General features: G+C 43.2%; 1 protein-coding gene across 5 annotated transcripts in view; it reads left to right on the forward strand.

Annotated features, from left to right (window-relative positions):
* CAMK1D (calcium/calmodulin dependent protein kinase ID) overlaps window positions 1–23,895 on the forward strand; it is a 227,724-nt gene that overhangs the window by 84,573 nt on the left and 119,256 nt on the right. For all 5 annotated transcript variants that reach the window (XM_087766361.1, XM_087766363.1, XM_087766364.1 and 2 more), the window contains exon 2: window positions 13,236–13,367. In XM_087766361.1, coding sequence (XP_087622487.1) covers window positions 13,236–13,367 — 132 coding nt within the window. The remainder of the gene's footprint in view (window positions 1–13,235; window positions 13,368–23,895) is intronic.

The raw sequence follows: 23,895 nt of genomic DNA on the forward strand, positions 1-23,895 counted from the left end.
AAATGGGGTGGGGGGAAGTCTTATGCTGCATGAACTCTATTTCTTACACTCTTTCTTTAAATAACTGTTAATGGCTATTACTGAAGAAGGGACCCTGGACTGGGGAGACCCTCTGGCTTAACCCTGTTGAGCATTTGTTGCCTTCTTCGTATCTTCCTTTAACCAGGTAAAAAGGACACTTTTCATGAGCAAGCCATGTGAGTGTACATTTCAGGATCCTCAAATCTCCATTCACTTGGAATGAGTTCTCATTCACTTAGAAACTGAAATATTTTAATGGGGAAGGGGCTTTATTTCAAAGAGAGCATAAAGTTTCTAACCAAATTAGGCTCTTACAGCAGAAAGCAAAACAGTTTTCCCCAAGGAAGTATCATGCTTTTTCTGCTATTCCAACAGACTCACATACATCCTTTTGATCTGTCATGTTTTAAAGGACTCAAAGCTTCTGTCTTCATAGTGAACTTCCCTGTCTGATCATGGTGGGGAGAGACACTGTCCCATTTTGATCTATTCCTAAAATGACCCCAGGGATCGACTTGTCCCCTTGCTGTCAGGATTAAGTGTCCAATCATTCTTCCCCTCCAAGCCCTTTGAAAGACAATAAACAGAAGCTCCCCAGGACGCCAAATTTCTAGAATCTTTCCAGCTTTTTTTCTTTAATCAACTTTTAACCTGTTTTGAATACTCTGCAGCCCATGTCTTCTGTGGGCTGACATACCGACCACAGCACATCTATACTACACACAACTTGTGGCAGCTTTTACCAGCTAGACCAGGCTCAGTTTAGCTCCTCAGCTCACTGCCAGTGGCCTGCTGCTTGCAGTATTTTTGGGAACTGGCTCACAGATAACCTTTACAGTGCATTGGGAGAGAGATTCCTGCAATCCTGCCTGTGCCTCATCACTTTGCCAGTGCTCTCGTGCAAACCTTGTGGCGGACTTTCATCTTCTGGGAAGATATTATGCCGCTTTCTTTTTGTTAATGTTTGAAATTATGCAATAGCTTCCAAAGAAACACAGAAATTATTACTGTCAGCTTTGAAGACATCAAACTGTCTTCAGGCGTGTTATGGTACTGCTGAGACCTGCCGTCCAACACCTGGGCTGGGTTATCTGGACCCGCACGACAGCTGAGAAGCATGGTGGTGGCACTTGTCGATGTGTGTGTAGCATGTCAACCTGAGATGGAAATGAGTTCTGAGAAATTTCATTTTTAAAAATAGGTAGGGTGCGTGGCAGTCATCTCCTAGGAAACTCGTCATTGTATTATGAGACTATAATGTGCTATGATTACATTTCAGATAAAGGGAATCAGCATTGCTGTCAGATTGTTTCTACTGAAGTTTTCCAACACAGAAGGTCATCCCTATGCAGCAGTAGACTTTGGTTGGTGTTTGTGAGCTGGTTGGGGCACTGAGATAATTCCTTCTGTGCTATTGCTCGCTGGAGAATGGGAGATGAAGACTGAGGTACAAGTAGCCCAGCACTGGCATGTGTTTGTATGGTGTGCTGAAGCTGCAGGCAGTCGGAGTCTGTCATGGTTCTGGTGAGTCAGGTGAAGCTCAGTAGCAGCAGCTTGCCTAGGCAGATCTGGAGGTCTTCAGTCTTCATCTCCTTACCAGCAGGGTTGGTAAAAAGATGAGTGGTTGTTTTCTATGAAGACTAAACTGGTTGCTATTAAACCAGGTATCTAAAGCATTTATGGACAATATGACAGAGTTGTCAATGTCTGTCTCTCTGCTGATGGCTTCCACGGACCATCTGCAATGACTGATGGCTTCCATGGACCGGACTCAACTCTTTGGGTGGAGAGATCTGTCCTACTTTCAGATGAAACGTGGGAAATACCAGCACCTTTTATCTTCTGTGACTCACTAATGGGGTCAGCTGCTTTGGTGCAGGTCTGCCGTGCTGGAGGGGCTCCTTCCCTCCTGACGCTGTCTTCTACCATCATATGGGCAAGGCAGCAGAAGGCAGGGATGGTTCCCATCCTCAGGGGACAGGATTGCTGCATGTGTCACTGGCCTTCTCTGCTGTTACAAGCATGGCATAAATGCAGAGGACTTCTGTTGCTAGGCCCCATATGCTCCTGCTTCATCTGGATCAACGCTTAGGCTGGGCTTGGTTTGGATGGAGGCTGGTGCAGCTTCCGGTTCCTTACACCTCCTTACACCTTCCTTTTGGCTAATCCCAGTATAACTCCATGACATCAAAAATGTTCCTTCAGAGCAGTGTGGAGGCTCATGACAATAACTTTATGGGAGGAATGTTGTGCTGGTGTTACACCTATTTTGTGAGTAACCTCAACACAGCACCTTACACATGGAGCTGTGGAGAGATTCCTCGTCAACTGAAGCTGAAAGGAAGACCCCTTTTGCACTGAGGTTTGAGTGAGAACAGGACTGAGGCTTGCACAGGTGGAGAGTGCGTGGCAATTCTTTTAGCGGAAGTGTCTGTGAGTTGCAGAAGTGCCTGGTAACTTCTGTATACAGTTACACTGGAATAATCTTTGCCAAAATGTTTATTTTCAAGCTTGCCGGTTACTAGGCAAACCAGTTTGCTAAGATTTCTTAATGTGCCTCAGACATGAAACCACATGTGGCTACATGAGTCAAGAGGCTGGGGAGTAGAAAAGCAAACACTCTTCTAGTGTTTTAAGAGGTGCCCATTGAAAATAAGGCTGCAGATGGAGCTCTGGATATCCTGTGGTGGCTTTTCCTACCACAGCTCGGTTCTGAGCTATAAAACAATTTGTATTCCATTGTACTGAATTGTGCCTCTCTATCTATTTTTTTTTTTTTTTTTTTAATTCTGAGCTACAACTTGGAGTGGGAGAGGATACAAAATACACATCATTTTTAGTCCAAATATTTAAAACAGATATGCAGGACTGGCTGGATGGGTAACAACAGGATGAGAACAAGCCAATTAGAGCTTCATAGCGGCACAGAAGGGCTCTTAGACAATGGGAATTGTTCAGCTGTGCTTGTGACAGCTCTGAACCCTGTGGCCTCCTCTGAAACCCTGTGGCTGCTCATCAAGTTCATGGGGAGTGCTTCTTGACTGGGGGCTGTAGATTGGGTCCAAAGGATTAAACTGGAACAGGCAGATCCTAGGAGATGTGCCTTGGTTTCTTGGTCTGATTAACTAATCTAAATTTGTCCTTAGAATAGGCAGGAACCATGCTGTAATCATAGGCGTAGAAGCCTTGCAAGTCCTAATCCTACTTTTGTTTTGAATATGTGGTTATTCTGGAGAAGAGGAGGCTGAGGGGTGACCTTATTGCTCTCTATAACTACCTGAAAGGAGGTTGTAGCGAGGTAGGGGTTGGTCTCTTCTCCCTAGTAATGAGTGATAGGACGAGAGGAAACGGCCTCAAGCTGAGCCAGGGGAGGTTTAGGTTAGATATTAGGAAAAACTTCTTCACCAAAAGGGTGGTCAAGCATTGGACCAGGCTGCCCAGGGAAGTGGTTGAGTCTCCATCCCTGGAGGTATTTAAAGAACGGATAGATGTGGTGCTCGAGGACATGGTATAGATGGACTTGGCAGTGATAGGTTAATGGTTGGACTCGATGATCTTAAGGGTCTTTTCCAACCTTGACGATTCTGTGATTCTATGATTCTGCATACTCAGGTCCTATGAGCTGGGGAAGAGATTTGTCTGCCTTAGTCTTCAAAGTGTCCACACTGTGGACATCTTCATCTCTCCCCCTAGGCTCCCTTTGCTCTCAATGAAGATCAAGAGATGTGTTTAGGGTGTGATTCATCTGACCAGTGTTAGTTACTCCAGCACAAGCTGATGTCACTGCTGTATTGGCCATCTCTTGCCTGTAACAGGAGACATGGGGGAATAGCTTAGATGTCAAGAACATCCATGTGGATGTGGTCAGAGGAGTTTCATTCTGGGTGGTCAGACTCTGCTTTGTCTTGAAGCCAGACCAAATCCTAAGGCTGGAAGTCATCGGACTTAATTGCAGCTGCCTGACGAGCATCTCGGCACTAATATCTGGGCATCTCAGATGATCTCTTTGACCAGAGTCAGACAGCAAATGAAGCAGGGGATTTTTGGTCGACAGGGCTTAAGGATTCCTACGGGGTCATAGTGTGCTGCCCTGAATATATTTTAGGATGGGATATAATCATCTGTTGGAGATGCTTCTCTGTTGAGTACAAAAGCAGTGTGTACTTTTAGATTATGTAAAGTTCCTTGGTTATAAATAATTAAAGTTAAGCAAGAAGAATCGGTCCATGTGGTTCCTGTTCCTTGGGTCCTTCATCTTTAGAATGGGCCATACAGTTAATGAAAGACAGGGTTGGTGTTTGAAAATCACAGGTCAAGTAATACAATCGTTTGCTTATGATCACTGAGGAAGACCACCAGAACTGATACTTCTGTAGGTAGATAAATGCCACCCAAAGGAATGAGGTGCTTTGCAGGTTTTTGCAACTTGGATTTGTGAAGGTCCAGACACCTCTAGGCAAAACTCCTGGCTAAATGGGAGTTTCCCATGGTTTAGACACAACTGCAAAGTTATTTGATCTTTAGGCAGTTGCTAATTTCATCTTAACTAAAGACCTTCTCTTTAGAAGGAACGTAGGAATTGTCGCAAGCAAAACTGTAGTGTCTGCACTGTCTTTGCTTTGCTTCAAAAGATGCAATGTCATCCAGTTGTTCCTTAATTAAGCCAGCCTCTTGGAGAGTGCCATGGTGTGCCAGATAATTTCTTAAGCTTCCATGTGGAGGAAGAAGAAGAAACCTGCTTTTTCAAATTGGTGTAATCTGCTTTATATGGCCAGATAAGATCTCCAGAAATCAGATGTGTTGTAATAGACCCTGCATATATCAGTGTCAGAACAGGGAAACGCTTTGAAAAAAATTATGGAGATCACTTATGCCTCAAGAAAGGTTTGAGGTCATTATTAGAAAAAGAAAGGTTATTTCCTTGTGAGAATGCTGCCATCAGATAAACCCTGGGAGACAATGAGCTCCTTTTGTCGTATAAGATGAAAGATACTTAAATATTCACTTTGGAAAGAAAGTGTTCATCAGTGGAGAAAATAAACTGCTTAACAGCTCGTTTGTGAAGTGTATAATGGAAGGGAGAGCTTAATACAGAAAGCTGTATGTTTTGCTTTTGATTCTGGATAGCTTTACTGTGATTGCCAGGGAGGATATAATGTAAATTTAATAGGCCTTTAAAGACAATACTTCCCTTTCTAATGGGGGTCAGGATTAATCAGAAAGGAGCAAACAGTTCAGGAAAGAAGAGGACTGTAATAACAAACATGACTGGGGATCTGCGCCGGGCCAGTTTCCCTTTTTAGCATCCATGCATCATTGTCTCAGAACAGACTGCATAGCATCCTATTAAATTAGCATACACCATGCAGCTAAAACAAATTAGTTCATCTCAGAAAGGGAAGAGATTCTGCAGAAACTTTTCTTTTTGGCTTAATTTCTGTGCTTTATGTGGTTTATTCATCTTTGAACCTAAGTTTTATGGCACTGAAGCCCATATTCCTTGCTCTGCTCTGCACGTAATGGCTTTTTTTGCCTAGGAGTCGTCTTGGCCATGTGCTTCAGCACCTTCAGCCAGCTGGTGTTGTTGGAGTGCCCCAAGCACTGCAGGATTTCCCATCCACATGGCTGGAAGCCATCCCAGAGGAGCTCTGCTCTCCTGCCTGCGTTGCAGCACAGGTCTTGAGCTTAGTGTTTCCCTGCTGGCCCCCGAAGTGGGAGCTGAGCTGTCTCGTTGGCAGTGGTGGGCAGGGAGAAGTGCTCAGGATGCAAGGGAGCAGCGTGGCACCTTTGCTGATGCCTCACAACATCATGTTTGAAGGAAGGGAAGGGAGTTTCTTAGTGACACAGAGCAACGGTGGTGTGTGCCGTGCCCCACTGTGAATTTGAAATTCATCCTGGAGTAAAGAACTAATTTTAACTACCAAATGGTTTAAATGGTTTCCAGCATTTTTTTCCTTGGGTGAAAATGATTGTTGCTCATTAAAGAGGTGGTTGTGTTCTGGTGAAGGTGGTCCAGGGGAAGAGGCAGGGGTGTGAAGGAAACCACCTTGACTATATTGTCATAATTTCATGCTTTATAATGTGCAACTTTAAATGGGTGTTTTCTGGCTTCATAGAAGTCTCTCTCCTCTAAGTACCTTTCCTTTAAGTAGCTGACATGGATTTTCAATCTTAATTCTAGGGGGTTTTGGTGTTTTTTTTTCTTTTTTGTTTGGGTTTGCTTTTTATTTTGTTGTTGGTTTTTTTTCCTGAGATCATAAAATATTGAGTAGCTAAAACAGAAGAAAAGATAAGCCTCAAATTGACATTAAAATTCTTGCAGCTGACTCTGGTGACAAAACCTGTCAAAACACTAAGCTGTTGTTGTAATTGTAGATAATAGTACCCAAGAAAATGGAAGTTAAATCCAAACAAATCCAAACACTTTTGGTGGCTACACAAGATGAAAGCTTTCTGCTGCTCATTCTGTCACAGCGAGTCGCTCTGTAATGGTGGGAGGAAAACAAACTGTTTTTTGCGGAGGGCAAAGAAGCAGCTCTAACTGGAGTATGATATCGTCGCGTGTCTCTGTTATGGTCGTGGCTGTAAGTCCCCGCAGAGATCTGTGTATTGATGTGGTTCCTCTCCCTGAAAGGAACTGTGTTAGAGGGGGAGCAGCAAGGTGGTTGGAGAGATGAAGTCTGGAGGTGGGGATGTGCTGCCCATCCCTGGGCACAGTGATTCCTGGGCTCCTCTTGCACTGTGGGGAAGCAGCTGCTCATCAGAAGACCCCAATGTTCTTAACAGACCTTCTAGCTCAGACAAAATGCTGAGGGTATTGGCATGGGGCAATGGCTCAGGGCACAGAGACATGTCAGTGGTCCAGAAAGGATCTCCTTGCTAGAGGAACACATAGCAGAGAGTATTTTTGCCCCTTGCTGTTGTTTCAGTGTCCATCAGGCAACAGCAAAAAGCATTTTTGGCACAGTTGGAAGTGCTGTTCATCATCTGTAATGTGCAATAGCAGTCCCAGCCCTGGGCATCAGCAAGCCCCCAGCCCCGCACATCCCCCCATCATGGGGATGGGTGACATCACTGTGGGTGAGGGTCAGGATCAGCCCTGGGGAGGGGAACCAGGGTCATACACAGCCCAGGGCAGGGCCATGTCCGGTGTTACAGCAGACACTCACCGGGCCCCAAGGTAGAAAACAGCATTTTCAGTTGTGGCTGAGTGGCTTAGTGGAAGTTAAGTGAGTAGTGAAGCTAAAAATACCAGTGTTAATACAGCGATCCTGGTGGTTCTGCTCATGCCCAGGCGGAGGAAGCATTGCCATAGAAGGGGCTGCAGGGTTGGGACTGTGTGTTTGATGAATGAAAATAGCTAGAAAAAGCATTTGTCCTCTAAAGAATAGATGGCTGCAACCAGATTAGGAAGTGTGTTTCTTTCCCAGTAAATTTATATTCAGCTCTTGGGAATGTGTAAGGATATTTGACTTCTGTATCATATGTAACACAGTCCCGAAAGCCTTCTCCTTTGCTCTTGGCTGGGTAAAAACACCCTCCACACTTTGGTTTTGTTAACTTTGCATTGAGACATCACTGAGCTATTGAACACTATATTGTAAATTAACTTTCACACAGATGTCAGGACATTCATGGACATGACTTTGGAGTGAAAAACTTTATTTCCAGCCTTAGTTTGGGTTTGTGTTGGGACGCACCGGGAATTTGGGAGACTGAGGATGTGTGTACAGAAATGACTGAGTAGAAAATTTAATAAAAAAACATAGAACATGACTTGTGCAGAAAAATGCCTTAGTAGAAAAATAGTCTGCGGGACCAGAATCTCCCTGGTATGTGCTCGTTACACAGAGACTGAGACTGAGCTCACCCCACAGTTAACTCCTTGAGGTCCATGGGAAAAGCTGTGAAAATGCCAGAGAAGACTTTTTCTTACATACTTGCCTCTGTTTGTAGTGCAGTTCAAAGCCACCTTTCTTTGGGGAGTCAAGGAGCAGAATTTGTGCTTGCTGAAGCCATGCTACAGAAATTACCTTCTTTGATTTGGTCGGTCTTACGTTGATTTGGCTGGTCTCCTATCTCAGTGATCTTCACCGTGGACATGGTATATTTTTCAAACCATGAGTGTTCACTACTTTTTTCCATGGTTGGGCTAGGGCAAAGTACACACAGAAAGCCAACTGTATCATAATTAAGATCATTAGCTATACATGGCCCGAAGATGTGAAATCTGTTTCCTGACTATGTTGATTTAGTATGACAGAGCACCTGCTAATGCAGTGGAAAACTGCTCAACATGGAGATGTCTGCAAATGGAAAAAATTAAGTTTTATCCCTCCATCAACTCTTTGCCTTCGTTTTGTCAGTATTTTTGTGTCAGCAATTTTTTTTGATGAATAGGAACAGATTTGCTGTCACAGTATATGTAGTTCATTGTATTTCAGAAATTAAGTGTTCATGTTAAATTATAGTTCAAACAGATGAAGGAAAAAGTTATTTGGCCTTTATTTTGCTTTGGTCTGCAGGATAGCCCAGCCTTGCAGCCGTTGTTTTCTAATAGAAGATCCAATCTCTTTGGGTATGAATGCCATTTGTGTTCCAATGATAGTCTTGAAATCCTAATCTTTAAATCTAGATTAAAGAAAATAACTGGATGAGAAATAATTTAAACACATTAGAACTATAAAAGATTAACATCTCATACAATGCTGCATGGTCCAGATGTGTGCAAAGGGGTGAGGAGTCAGAACATCTCAACCACCTGCTAGAATTTGCCATTATGTCAATGTGACACATCAAGGCATTTAACCTCTCCTTTTTTGCTCTTATGTTGTTCCTAATTCATATAAAAATGATCTAGATCATAAAATTATTCCATGACTTAATTAGAAGTTTGAAAGAGTGTCCTCTAGGGTAAATGATAACATGGTCAAAACTTTCAAAAATAGGTTCAGTTGCCACACGCATATTTCAGCAGCTAACTAGGTGGTTTAATTTTGCAAAAGTTTCTCTTTTACCCATTTCTACCACTGTCTTATTTCCTCAAAACCATGATGCTTTTCTATTAGTTTGCTATAATCTCCAGGCAGGATGAGGAAAGCTCCTGAAGGGGTTTGAAGCCCCTCTTCAGAGAGGTGAATGCTGGGTCCCCAGGCATGCTGGAAAGGTTGCCTGTTTCCCAGCTGAAGGGAATGGGACATCCCCACCATTGCAGAGACCTTTAAAATTGTAACTTTTAATCAATTAATCTCTTCTCCCTATTTTTTAAGTCTGTATCAGAGTGTAAAAATAATTTTTGGACCATATTTTCTGGGGGTAGGAGAAAAAAAACTCCCCCAAATATTTTCACAGAGTAAAGACCTTCCTCAGTGTTACACAGAATAAAAAATATCCCTGTTTGCTCGTGTCCTTCACAGAGATTGTAGTTTTCCGTGCATGACATTTCAAATAAAACCTCATAATTTGAAATATAAGATTGACCAAGAAGTTTCTGAATCTCTTTCTGGCTCAGTGCTATGACCATGATGATACTGGCATGTGGGTTGCAAATGGCAGGTCGTGGGAACATCGTGTCATTATAGACATCATGTGGTACCTCCTAGGAGAGGTGGGGTTTTAATCCAGAGCCCTGTCTGAGCTGCAGACATGTAGCATTCTGGTTGTCCAACATCTCCTGTATTGTATTTTTCCTTTTTATCATGTAACACTGCTTGATGATGCTTAATGGAAGCCATGACCTTTTGACAAAAAGTTCTGGCACTTTGATGGTGTAAAAGGCAACATTTTCCAAAACCAAACATCTTTATAGAACTTTGTACGCAATAAATCTTTAATCCTCAATAAAGAATCATAATAAATTCTTAGAGATAAATTGCTTCCTTCATCAATGTCTTGATTTTAAAGGGCACATTAATTCTTTGGGGGGGAAATCTTCTTTAGCAAGCCTGCCAGGTTGGTAGTTCTGGGGAACTTCTTTGAGGAGGCAGAGAATTTGCTGTAGGATGTATTGCTGTTAGCAAGAAAATGAGCAGCCTTGTCTTTCTGACTTTCTCTCTGGTATTTATCTATTCATGCGTGAGTCAAGAGGGGTTTAATGGGGGCTGGACTGGATCGTTAAGGGTAGATGAATTCAGCTGAATGTTTGAAATTATTATAATTTCTTCCTATCTATAGACTATTATTTCTGACTCTCCCCCGACTCCAGCAAACTCCAGGAATGTCTTTGCTGCCTTTTCCTTGTTGATGCTTCCTGCTACCATTTCTTTCTTCTTGTCCTATACCATTCATTCCTCTCAGTCTGTGTTTAACTCTTTGATCCCTGTCTGCATCTGTTCCCTCCCTTCTCTTTCCTTCCAGCACTTCACTTATCTTTCTTTTGTCCATTGCCTTGTTGCTTGCCCGCCCCCCCTTGCTCTGCGAACACAGGAGCATATGTAGTGCACAGGATAGCGCAGACCGCCTCGCGTCTCCGTCCTGCCTTCCCGGCAGATCCACTCCTGCACTCCCCCCTCATTGCCCAGGGGCTCTTCCCAGCACCAGCAATTTCATGCCATGGCCTCATATAAAACTCGATGTAAAAAAATGCCCTGTCAGTGCCAGAGGTTGACATGTGAGTGAACACTTTAGCTGAGGTTCAGCTCATTTCATGCTTTAATGAGAATGGTTGTTAAGGAGATATGGAATTGGTTTTTATGAGTATCTCGGAGCTCCTGAAAAAATTTCATTTAAATTCACAAAGGCCATTTCCAACCATTGAACCCCATGGCTGTCCTGGTAAGTGGAGAAAGAAATCCAGCAAAATGGTGAAGCCAGCTGAAATAGAGGTGTTTCCCAAAGCTGGCTTTATTGCGTAGAGGGATATAAAGGGATTTCCTTTATTTTGTTGTCTGAGAACAGCAACTAAATCCAGACTGGGATGGGAGCTCTCTGTGTTTTTATAGTATCATAAACATTGGCAGAGTTGTGTGATCAGTAAACAACCGGTATGAATATGCTGCTTTTAACAGCATTTAACTGAAGGCAAAAAGCTTGTTCAAGACACAGCTGGAGTGAAGTGCAGTGTTGAAAGGTTAAGCAGATGGGACTTAAGGGGTTCATGAAATATAACAGTCCTGTGAGTTTCTGAGCACCCTGGTCTGCAATGGAAGCTGATAAGCACTGAGAGGTCTTCGGGCTTTCCAGTAAAAGGATTTTATTGCAGTTCTGGTCTGGCTGTCCCAAGCATGAGGGTCAGGGTGAAAACCCCATTTGCTGAATCAAATGACTAGGACTGTTGATAATAGGAAAGCAAAGAATAGGTCTTTAAAAACACTTTTGGGTGGCTTGATTTCTTTATTGCGCAAGCCGTTAGGACCAATTATGTGGACTCCAAATTGGAGCCTGTGATGCTGTGATGTGCCCTGGTAGATTATACACGAAGCAGAAAACAATGAATTGATCCTGTACTTAGAATGGCGTAAATGTGGTCAGAGTCTGGAGCACCGTCCAAATTGAGGCAAAACATTCTTGGTTCAGAAGGTCACTACCACATGTGGGCAGGCTGTCAAACATCCGCTGTAACAGTTTACAAAAGTCTCTCTTAATCCATTCCTAAACTTCCCATCACCTTTTCCCTACAGCTGCTGGCTACAAAAGCCTTTCTGGGTAAACAGGCGCTTACTTTCCAAAGCAGCAGCCTCTTCATTTTACTTATCCACTGGCTTAATGATTCATTCGGTCGTTTCACAACTCAGGAACCGTTGGTGAGGTCACAGCCGCTTGGTTGTGTCGTGGAAGTGCATGACTTAAAAAGGAAGAGCTTGGCCAGGAAAGGAAATGCTTCTGTTTATCCACAAACATCTAGATAAGCAGCAGTTGTGGGCAATGAAAGTCAGAGAAAGTTGGTGATAGCCAAATGAGGCTGTGATCAAACATTAACATTTTAAGAGCAGACTGGAGCGTGGTTGGGTTTGCTTAGCCCACTGCTGAGGTCTTTTCACAGAGAGCTATGTAGAAGAGCAGAACAATCTACTGATGGGGGTAAAAAAATGAAGGGAAGTGTCCTGGCTCTTCTTGTTTTGTATAAATGAAATATGATCCTTCAGCTGGTGAATCCTTCAGTTGTGATCTGGTTAGACAAGTCTTTGGCTCTGATACCTGTTGGACAAAGCGGGTGCTTCGGGAGGGGGTTTTGGTGAATATGAGCAAAGATTTGCTGTTCCTCATCAGGCCAATGCTCTGTCTTGCCCAGTACTTCGCTGCTAAACCAGTAATGAGCACTGGAACATGAGCGGCCCCAGTGTGCCAGAGCAAAGGTCCATCCAGACCAGAAGTGTCTGAATGATGCTCAAATGCTCAGAAAGCAAAGTGAGAACAGGAAAAAAGTGTATCTAGTGCTGACTGTAACATTTTCCTGGCTTCTCCCCAGAAAGGTCCAGATGCTTTGGAGGAAGCAATGAGAGTGCAAGAAATAATACACTGTTATGGAATAACCTAATGAAGGAGAGGCACTGCCCACTCTTGGCAATTAGTGACTGGCTGCAATGATGAAGTTTCTTTATTTGTGTAATCCTCTCTGGGGTAACCGTAGAGAGGCTGCTATTAAGGCTGACATTTGGACCTGTGATTTAATCCAGTTCTTTGGCTTTAGCGATTACACACACAACAATGTGTTGTGGAATAACTCTGTGTACATAGAGAAATTCTGACGCTGCTTCCCCGTCTGAGTCAGGGTTGAGCCAACGGTGAGGAGATGCTCTGAGCTGCCAGGGAGGACCAAAGCGGAGGCCCTGACCTCTTGTGGTCACTGAGGGACTGGGAGCACTCCTGGCACTGGTGCATCATTTAGTCCTAGGGACTTTGTGCTGCTATGTGAGTTAAACATCCTAAAACTTCAGGAAGGGGGAAAGTACATCACCCATCAAAGCAGCAGCCGGACAACAGTCCATGCCCCTGTGTGTGGAAATGGTACTTTCTGATTTTCAAGTTTGCTCATGCTGGACTATGGTTCTTTATTAAAATTGTTGTATTTGGTAAGCCTTTAATGTATTCTGTGAATGTGAATGTCTGATATATTTGTAAAGGCAAGGAAAGGTGCTCATAATGCCGTTGATGTGATTAATAAGAGCAGCTATCAAAAAGCACTAGAAGAACTAGATTCAATGGTCATGTTTCAATTAACAGCAGCTAAAGGAAAGGCACCACTTAAACCCCATGTTTTTCTTTTCTTCTTTCAGGGGTGCATTCTCCGAAGTTGTTTTGGCTGAAGAGAGAGCGAGTGGGAAACTCTTTGCCGTCAAGTGCATCCCCAAGAAGGCACTGAAGGGAAAGGAAAGCAGCATAGAGAATGAAATTGCAGTTCTGAGAAAGTAAGTATCAGACCTTCAATTCTGCTTCTTCGTTTTGATTAGACTCCTGCTTTTAAGGAGCAGGAACAGTGATTGACAAGTGTGACTGACAGGTTGTTCAGCCCATCACAGGCAGACAAGATCACCTGAGTTTAAATGATGCTGAAATCATTTTCAGAAATGCTCTGCTTTTCTATTGCATTAATACCACCAGATGACTGCAAAGTGGGAAAGGAATGGCGTTAGGCTGGAGTAAAGCCTATGATGCCTTAAAAAGACCTTATTCACTAATCATGTCAGCAGTTGGGTCACTGGCTTTGAAGAGAGCAGGACCAGGGTTATTATTTCCAAGTGCTTAAAACAGTCTGTATACTAACTGCTCTAAAACAATGGCATGCTACGGATTGTTATAGGAGATGGTGGGGGCCTGTACCATGGAGAGGTACTTCTGCCACTTCTGGAAGTGACTTTGCAGTGCAACTTCTATTTTATCAGCATTGTCCATGGTGTGTATTTTTTCCTGACCGTGGCGGGAATACATGGATAAGAAAAAGTCAGCTCACAATTGCTACAAATTCAGTGTAGTCATCAGAGGCTTGATCCTTACCTCTTCTTCATCTTATGCCCTGAAAGTGGGATTCATCTCACCTGACTGGAGACACTTGGATCTGAACTCATCACCCTTGACTTTCTTTCTAGGAAATGGAAAGCGATTGGTCACTTTAGGATTGGTCCACATAACTTGTTTTAAACTTCTAACAGTACCTTCTCATTGCATTAAAGATAGTACAATGTTATAGAAGTCTGCATTGGACTGGGGCACTCTGATTCCTGCTGCACTGCTGTCCCTAGTGGGACTTCTTGCCCTAGCTCTTGGTCATGTAGAAGTTGACGGCTGATCATCTGGGCACCATGTGACAAAACTGATCCTAAATCTTTAAAACTAGCTAGATACTTCTGAACTAAATGCTCAGACAGCCTAAGTCAAAGGAGCAGGTTCAAGGGCAAACTCAGTAGGCAGAGAGGATCCTTTTGAGTGGAGGGTCATAAGTGGGGCTCCAAACAGCTACAAACATTTGTTGCGATTGCCTTCCCATTGCTGGACCTGTATCAAGTCAGTACAATGTAAACCCAGTGATAAATGCAGCATGCTGGCTTGCTGTGTAGCGTTATTGAGAACTTGTCATAAAGCTCAACCTTTGCCATCTCCATAACCAGGTAATAACAGCCAATAACTGGCAGCTTGAAACAGCCTTTCTTTATATGGGTCTTCCCCTGATACTTGTGTGTGGGTATAAGAGAGGCAATATTGGCATGCAGTAAGGATTGTCATGCATCAGCCTTGACCCTAGGCTAGTAGAGCAGAGAAATCATTGAGCTTATTTCTGGCTTCTGTGTTGTGAAATGTTTCTGTTCTCTGCAAACAATTTCCTGAGAAACCAGGAGACAGCACCCAGGCTGTGCTATTCCAGCTGCAAGGGCAGGAGAGAGAGTGGATGGATGGAAAATTCTGGAATTTTGTACAATTAGATCTACTTGGTCTCTTGTCCTATCCATGTTAGAACCTTAAGAGAGATTTTTCCTTTTTTATCTCCTGATGTCTTCTACTTAGCTGTTGCTAATACAAACTTTACATGTCATTGTATTTATTCTGAAAATAGCCATCTTTGCTAGCAGACACAGTATTGAATTTGTACGTGCCACCAAGGAAACGCTTAGAAAATAACAAACTGGATCTGCCTACAGTTGAGGAGAGGGGATGTCGTGGTTTAACCCCAGCCAGCAACTAAGCACCACACAGCTGCTCAGTCACTCCCCCTCAGTGGGATGAGGGAGAGAATCAGAAGAGTAAAAGTGAGAAAACTCATGGGTTGAGATAAAGACGGTTTAATAGGTAAAGCAAAAGCCACACATGCAAGAAAAGCAAACTAAGGGATTCATTCACTGCTTCCCATTGCAGACAGGTGTTCAGCCATCTCCAGGAAAGCGGGGCTCCATCACATGCAGTGGTTACTTGGGAAGACAAACGCCATCACTCCGAACGTCCCCCCTGTTCCTACTTCTTCCCCCAGCTTTATATGCTGAGCATGACATCACACAGTATGGAATAGCCCTTTGGTCAGTTGGGGTCAGCTGTCCCAGCTGTGTCCCCTCCCAACTTCTTGTGCACTCCCAGCCTCCTCACTGGTGGGGTGGGGTGAGGAGCAGAAAAGGCCTTGGCTCTGTGTCAGCACTGCTCAGCAGTAACGAAAACATCTCTGTATTATCAACACTGGTGTCAGCACAAATCCAAAACGTAGCCCCATACTAGCTACTACACAGAAAATTAACTCTATCCCAGCCAAAACCAGCAGAGGGGATATCAACCTGTTTCTCTGTTCTATGAATTCTCTGCTTCAAAAGCTCAGTAAAAATTAGATTTGAGAGAGGTGGAGTAGATCCTGAGCAGCTGTTGCTAAGCTCCAAAGGTATCTAAGTGTCCTTGCTTTTGTTTCTGGTAGCTTAATACTGAGTGTGGATGGCTAGTTTGTGTGTTGTCTCATTAGTGGGTAGGATGCCAGAGACCTGGGCTGCCCTGCATGGCTCTGAGGTGCCGCAGCCTTAACGCGCCACACACCGAACCGCCGCTTCTGAAGGGGATGTGCACAGAGGCTGCCTGGCAGGAGGAATTGGTCCCTGTTCCCTGAGAGGAAGCTGTAGAGCCACAGAGGGTGGATGCAAAGCAAACAAAAATATGCACGTGTGCTGATCCTAGTCTCCCTTTCTGGTTTTGCACTATGCCTTTGGGGGGTGCTTAAACTCCAACAGGATAAAAGTCCCAAAAGACACCCTGCCTAGCTGAAATGCAAGCAAAACTCCTTGTGATCCTTTAGAGAAGGATCTCTTGTCTGATACTGGACTCTCTCCTCCTATATTCAATCATTAGATTTTTGTCTTCCTCCTGACGATGTACTTGCTTTCTGGCAGACATCTGCTGAATGCTGTGAAATGCAACTCTTCTTGAGTTCCCCTGGTTGTATGTCAAATGGGAGTCTACTGGGGAACCCTGAATATACTCCCTGCAGCCTCTGCCAGCTCTCAGGTGAGCTGGTCATGCCCCTGTGTGTGGTGAGCAGGTTTTTAGGGACAGTCAGAGATTGTGCTGGCCGTGTCCAGGGCTGATACACACATGTATCACATATACTTTGTACCCTCAGGCTGCCCTGGAGGAGGTTTGTCCCCCTGCCAGTCCTGCCAAATCATCCAGATCTGGCAGAGTCAATATGGAAACGGGTTTGGATGATGTCATGTGCTGAAGTTGTATTTTAAATACCATTTTTTAAATTCAGGATTAAAAGTCATAGAATCATAGAATCATTCAGGTTGGAAAAGACCCTTAAGATCATCGAGTCCAACCGTTGAAGTCTGTGCATGGAGTACTATAGGAAGCAGAACCTGGTGGTGAAAGCATGAATCCAGTGACCTCTTGGGTCCTCTTGGGTCCCCTCTCACTTCTACTTTTTGAATAAAAAGTTTTACCTGCAATCCATTTTGCAGTCCTTTCTCGTGTCAGCAGACCCAGGAGAGTGGGTCCAAGAAGGGAGGCTGCTGGGCTTTTAGTGTGAAAGGATTGCAGGATCCTGTCAGTCCTTCTGTGCGTCTCAACTGAAAAGCTGTTGGAAGTATTATTAATCAAATATTCTGTATTGGGGAAGGTCAGCGGTCCCCATGTGGAGTACATGGAAGGTAGGAGATTTTATCTCCCTGTCTGCGGGCTTGGACGCTCTTGCTGCCAAAACAAAATGACATATTTTAGAAGCGATGTTCTGCTAACAGAGGAGCGAGCTGCCAGCCAACTGATCTGCATGTTTGTGTGAGTGCCAGAGTGAATCATGCGTACTCCAGCATTTTATTTTTCCAGCCATGGCCAACAAATCTGTTCTTAAAAAAGAAAAAAGGCGGAAGAGCCGTTAAGTCAATATTTACGCCTAGCAACCTTAACAGGGTTCTTCCAATATGGACTCTTTTGTGTCCCGTGGAAATCCATGGCAACATTCCCCGAAGACTCAGATGGGTGGGGACAGAGTGGGAAGGAGCTCGCTGTCGAGTGCAGTGCTGGGAGAGACTAAGTCTGCAGTTAACCAGGAGCCTGAGCCTCACATGGTGTTTAAGCATATGTCTAATTTTAGATGGTAATTCGTACCAGTGAAATCAGTGAGTAGGTTGAGCTCACCTTGCTGAACTCAGGCCTACAGGGATGCTTTGGAGCAGGGTGAAAGTCACCTGTGGTTGGTACCGCATCGGGAGGGGAGTTTTCTTAATGTCTTCAATTAGTGCCTGGATGATGTGCTGGTGCACAAGGATTGCCATTTCTTCTAATTGTGTGCTGGCTGCCTGCATAGGGCAAAATATTATGTCTCATAAAATCAGGTGAGAAGCTGGCCTGCATAATTTTTAGGCTTTAAAATTTATTTCTTTTGCAAAAGAAAACGTGCTATGGTTTAGAATCTATTTGAGGAAAACTGGATCTCTAAACGAGGACTGTCACAACTCTATTAACTAACTGGCTGTGGGGACCGACAGCACAAATTTCTCCTGACCTGAGATGTTGGGAGTTTCATAACCTGCTCTGAAAGCAACTGTTTCCTGGTTTTGAGCAGAAAAGTAAATGCAATCCTTTCCATTGTTTGCTGTAGAATAGAGGAAATTTCTTCCACTTATGGTAATTGTGCAGGTGTGAACACGCTGAAAGATGAGTTGTCTGTTAGACAAGTTCCTGAAGGCAGTAGGTGGTGCGAAGAGTTGGACTGCAGAGAAGCACCAGTCTGAGCTTCTAGTAAAATAGAAAAAACTCAACCTTGTAAGAGTCAGACAGTGAAAAATATGCCTGATTTTTTTTCTTTTTCTTGGCTACACCACTATTTATCACAAGAAACTTTCTAGCTGCCTGGGTAATACCTGCACAGTTGTACAGATTCAGTGCTGAGTCAGAGCAAAGCAACGTGAAGGAACAATAACCTGTGTGTAGCCCTGCACCCAGGTGTATTGATTACTTAATAGGAGTAATGTGCACAAATAAGTGTCTTGTTAAGCAAATACTGTTTAGCTAGCGAATCATACTCTGCTTTAGCTAGTGTCTGCTGAACAGGGATTTTAAAAATCATTTCTAAACTATTTAGGTTTCTCCTACTCTCACCCCCTCCTCTTTACTCTCTTAGATCCTCTGGGAGAGGCACCATTAAATTCCTTATTACAAATCAGAGCCATGCCTAATCGCAGACTGAAGCCATTTTTCCTGTTAAACAGCATGATCAAACTGTTTCTAGCAGGTCAGCTAAAATTCTGCCGGTGCTTTCCATTCCCGTTTCCTCGGAAGACGGGGGAACTGGGTGTTCAGGCAGTGATTCATGCCCAGGCGGCTGCCTCGCTCCTTATATGCCTGCACCTACAGCCAGGACCTGCTGCTATAATAAGGAGCAGGGAGAGAGGCAGGGAGGCATCCTCCTGCAAAGTCTGGGAGGTCAGGGCTGTACCCACCTCAAAACTAAACAAAAACCAGCAATGAAAAGCTTTCCTAAAGTGAAATTGTGGATGTTGCTGCTGTCCCATAAATCAGATGATGGTCAAAGAGGCCCCTTGCTCCATCCCAGGAGGCAGCGCCATTCCTGACATTAAAGAGGACACCCTTGAAAACAAATGTGGAAAAATCACCCCTTCTCAAGATTTACATGAAGACTAAGAGGGTAATTTAAAAAATTGTACCTTTTTGCTCCTTTTCAGTAGTCCATTGACAAGCTTCTCCTAAAACCTCCCTGCCCTAGATTCTTGTCTCTGTAAGGGCTTATCCCTCCGGGGCTAACCCGATAGCCTCTAGGAAGATGAATCCAAATTTAGTTTTGAAACCCATTAGTTGCCTCTTATTAAATTCTTCTGTGCAATTTAACCCGGAATCAAAGGCTACATTAATTCTGAATAAAATTGGCCATGCAAAAGTTTAATGTGCCCTAACATAAATTTGGGCATTTAATTAATTCAGAGTAATGTTCCTGAGTGACTTTGTGGGACAGACCCATCTATTCAAGCCACGGCTGTCTCTGGGTCAAAAAATCCAGACCTTGCAGGCCTGGATGGTCCAATGCTCTATGTCCAAGTCCGGAGGCTCTGCTGGTGCCCACCAGTGCTCTCCTATGGTAATTATTTTCCTGTGCAAGGTCACACAGCTGGAGTAAAGGACCAGCCGAACTGAAGAGGAGACACGCAGATCCTGTGTTGATAAGTGCTAACATAAAAGTGATGGTAATTAGCTTGTGTAGCTGCTGTACAAAAAGCTGTGGGATTGGGGTTTATTGGGTTAATGACTAATTACCTCTTTATACCCCAGCAGTAAGAGCTGTTTTTCCTGTAGAGAAATGAATGGGATGGTTAGGAAAGGAAAAAAATAAAAAAAGCACTTGGTGTCTCTGTCTGTCAGGTAACATTATTTCTCTGAAGCTTTGCTTACCCTATAGACAAAACAGGCTTGCTGCTTTTTTTTTTTCCCTTTTTTTTCCCCTCTGTGAATAATGGTGAGAAGATAGGCTGCCTCAGCAAGAATTGAAGAGACAGCTGGTTGTTATATTAAGTAATCCCTTTCAGAGAAAGCTTTTATGTAGATTTACTTGTTAAAACCTGGCTTGCTCATGTCATCGCAGTTGCGCTGGGGTGACAGAAGGCTGACTCTGCCCTCCCCGCATGGCCGTACTCAAAGCCCTGCCAACTGCAAATCCAGGGCATCCCAAAAGCTGTCTCCCATGAGAGTCCCCAAGGATGGCTCGGGGTGCCCAGGCGTGTGGCTACTGGTTAGGGGGTGATACGCAGTGGTATTATTAATGACGTTGATGTCAGTGGTGGAAGAGTAGGGCACCTCTAAGAATATAGTTGTCGGCCTCTCGCATGGATAGACTTCATCATTGCCCCCATGCATCTGCTGGGCTGACCTGGGTGCCTGGTGCCCATCTTTGGAGCCACCCTTACTGCTGGGCACCACTGCAGGCATCCCTGCTAGGGAGACAGGTTAGGCATGGAAGGGAGCCAGGATCTACAGGAGGACGGTTGGGCATGCCTGGAGGCTGACATCAGTTTTAGACCATGAGCTCATCTCCTGAATCAAGGAGATGCAGACTGGATGAATTGCCCTTCTCGGGTTTCAGGCAAAAGTGAATCTGACCCTGTATATGTGGCTATGGCACAGGACAGCTCTGCCTTGGCACTAGTAGTTGACTTCTTGTTAAGCAACTCATTTTGCTGCAAAGAATTCATGCCAGTCAAAAAAATGTGAAACCCGAAACAAAGCTGACACCATTTTTGATCACTGAGATGCTGGAAACTTCGCAGGGAAAGACTTTGCAGCCAGGACTGCCTGGATTGTATTTCATGCTAGATTAGATGTAAGCAGATGTAGGGAAGCAGATCAAGACATCTTAAAAATCCTAAAATACATTAAATAAGAGAGAAAAATCCCCTCCGAAATAGTAAACACAAACAAAATCCCTTGTATCTTCTCTGGTCTTACACAGTTTCATTTACATGCAGTGTGCTCCGTAATAGCTTTAGCGATGGCGTGCGGCATTTCTGTGTTTCAGGCTGCCTTCACGCTGTGCGGACGCAGACAGTTGTGTTCCTTGAAGTAGGTTATAGTGTGATAAGTCATTTCACTGTAATCGCAGGGTGACAATGCAGCTGTCCTCTCTTCTGGGAGTGACGGTTTACCAAATCTCCCTTGCATAACTGTTCTTCTTCAAGGTCACCCCATACCCTGAGTCAACTCAAAAAATGGCATATCCATGCTGGGAGGAGGGCGCAGGTCAGAGGGGATGAAAGTACATCATCGCTCAGAGCTCCGGCTTGGAAAATAATTGAATGTGTTATGGAAGAAACAGCTGCTTTCTGAAATAGTTGCTCCAGGATGCTTTCAAATTAGCGGAATGGTGTTTTCAGCCTGCTTCTGTGCCACATGTGTGTTTTATGTGGACCCTATCCTATGCATAGCTGCAATAACAAAGCTGGGGTCCTTTCAGAGCTCCTAGCTGAAGAATGATAATAGATACCCTATTTTCCAGTATTTATTACTCAGGAAGATGGTTACAATTGTGTTTCAGCGGTACAAGTATCTGATTATATATGCTGTTGTCTGTTACCTAAGAGGAAAGAATTGTTAAGATGCATACAGACTCTTTAACAAGATCTAACAGTTTGATAAATGACTCAGCTTTATATCTGGATGCATAGGTCTGTCTTTGTTACACCCACATGTTTAAAGCTAAGAGTTACCTAATTTGCAAGCACATGCCTTTGTTTTGGGATTAGGGAGCTCACAGAAGCTAAGGTGGGTTAGTCTTTTCATGGGAGGACACGCAGCTGTGAGACTATCCCAAACCACAGTAGATATGGGGAGGTAAAAATTGTAACAGCTTGGTTTGAAGCAACGCTACACCGTAGTATTTAGAGGATGCAGGGTTTTGGGTTATGCAGAAACCTGGTGCAATAGGAAAAGCATTTTCACAAGTGCTTGCATCCCGGATCTTCAAGGATGTGTTGGTGCCTAAAAGCTGCTGAAGATGTAGTCCTACATGGCTTCATTAGGCAAAATAATTATTCTTCTGTTTTTTCTCATAAGATTCTTCACAGATAATCTGGAATATCTTCTACAATACTAAGGTTTTTTCCATGAAAGTAATTCCTTCATTTGGAAAAAGTATAACAGGCTGTTTAAAGGTCTCATGGCATTAGCAAAGTGAAGATGTCCTTGTCAAAATATTATTGACATATTGCCTTTTGCCTGTCTTCTCTAACTGAATCTTGAAATATTGACTGGAGGAATTCAGTGTTTTGTATTAAGTTATTGCGATGTACTGTTGGGAGCCAGTTAGTTTCTAACCACAAGATCACCATATTTCAGTGACTGGTAAGTTATTTACATGCACAGTCCATGCACGTCAATGGATATTGTTTTGTCCTACTTGCATGATATTAAAATCCATGGCATTAACTCATAAAACCCTGGAGTATCTGCGTGGTGCATTAGAGTTATAATTTTTGAAGCACAGCGTAGAAGAAAACAAGTAAATGCAAGGTAGGGTTCATCTGGCCAGCTGGAAGTGTCCTCAAGGTATGCAGCTGCATCTGAGCTCTAATCTCACTTGCTGTGGAAATCATCAAATATGCATTTCTAAGTGGATCAGAATGTACAGGGAGGAAAAACAAGTATTCCAAAAATGTCAGTTCAAGAAGGTAGAAATCCAAATCTTATCAGAAATGACAGTTTTCACGAGCACACCTTGTCCAAAGCAGTTGTTTGCTCTTAGCTGAATGCGAAAATGCTTTATGAATACAAGTTGATGTATTTTCAGCCTCCATTATATGAAATTAGACCAGTAATGTTATCGGTGGGCCAGTTTTTGTGACATGTGACCCCAGTGTGAATATAAAACAACTCCATTGGCAACTTCTACCTCCTGTTTTCATTTATAGAAGATGAATCACAATTACGTTTTGTGTTTCATTAAGGTCATGATTCTAGGTGCCTTGGACCAGAGCTTGGCAGAGGGGGGCTGGCTCTGACCATAAGAAAATGGGAAAATATTCGCACTCTATCCCACTTTCAGTTGCATCAGGTTAAACCTAACAGCAACCTCTGTGTTTGGAATAGATCCAATATATCCTGAATTGACAGCTGCATAAATTAATTGGTATTTGGCCAACTAAGTCTGCAGTTGTCATCTGTAATACATATTGATTCACTCTTATAATGCTAACTCATACAACACTTTGTGCTCAGTAGGAGTTTTGAGGAAAAAAAAAGTAAAAAAAAAAAATCTGTAGGTACAGACTTTGTCTTTTAGCAAAGAAAGAAATACAAGACACTCATGTAGTCTGTGGGCTGCCCTACTGCTCAGTTTGACCAAGGAAATGGTGCTAAAATTTTTTTTCCAAATTAAACACTGATTTTTTAAAAAAATTGGGAATTCTAATTTTTTTAGTTGTGCCTTATATTCATAAGGCATTGGCTTATCAGAATAGATTGTTTTTATTCTGAATTAAGAGTGGCCATACTAGGGATTTGTGCTTCTGCAACTATAGGACTTTAAACCTATTAATCAAATCAGTTTTCAAAATAAAGCCTAATATTTTCTTTGATTGCATCTATGTTTCTATGTCTCTGGCTATCAGAGACATCTGGCTATATTGCCCAGTTCTTAAACCTCTGTAAGTGCAGAAATCACTCAGTTTTAACACTGACAATTTGTATTTGTAAGTGGACTATGAAATAATTTCCCTAAGGATATGTGACAGCTAGCTTTTACTTTGCCAGATATTTTATCAAATTAAAATTATGGAGCATTACATTAAACAGGGATGTTATTGCCTCCTTTACTTCCCCATTATTTTTTTTTTTTTTTCCAGGGAAGTAGACATAGGTGAATTCAAGCTTTCTTAGAGACAATATGCCCTTTTTTGAAGACATTTGAAAGTATAAATAGCAGAATTGATTTCTTTTTTCTTGAAAGTTTGTTCAATAACTTTGAGAAGG

This window comes from Nipponia nippon, unplaced genomic scaffold (genome assembly GCF_047370975.1).
Source record: "Nipponia nippon isolate SJK-2023a ecotype South Korea unplaced genomic scaffold, ASM4737097v1 scaffold_3, whole genome shotgun sequence".
NCBI lineage: Eukaryota > Metazoa > Chordata > Aves > Pelecaniformes > Threskiornithidae > Nipponia > Nipponia nippon.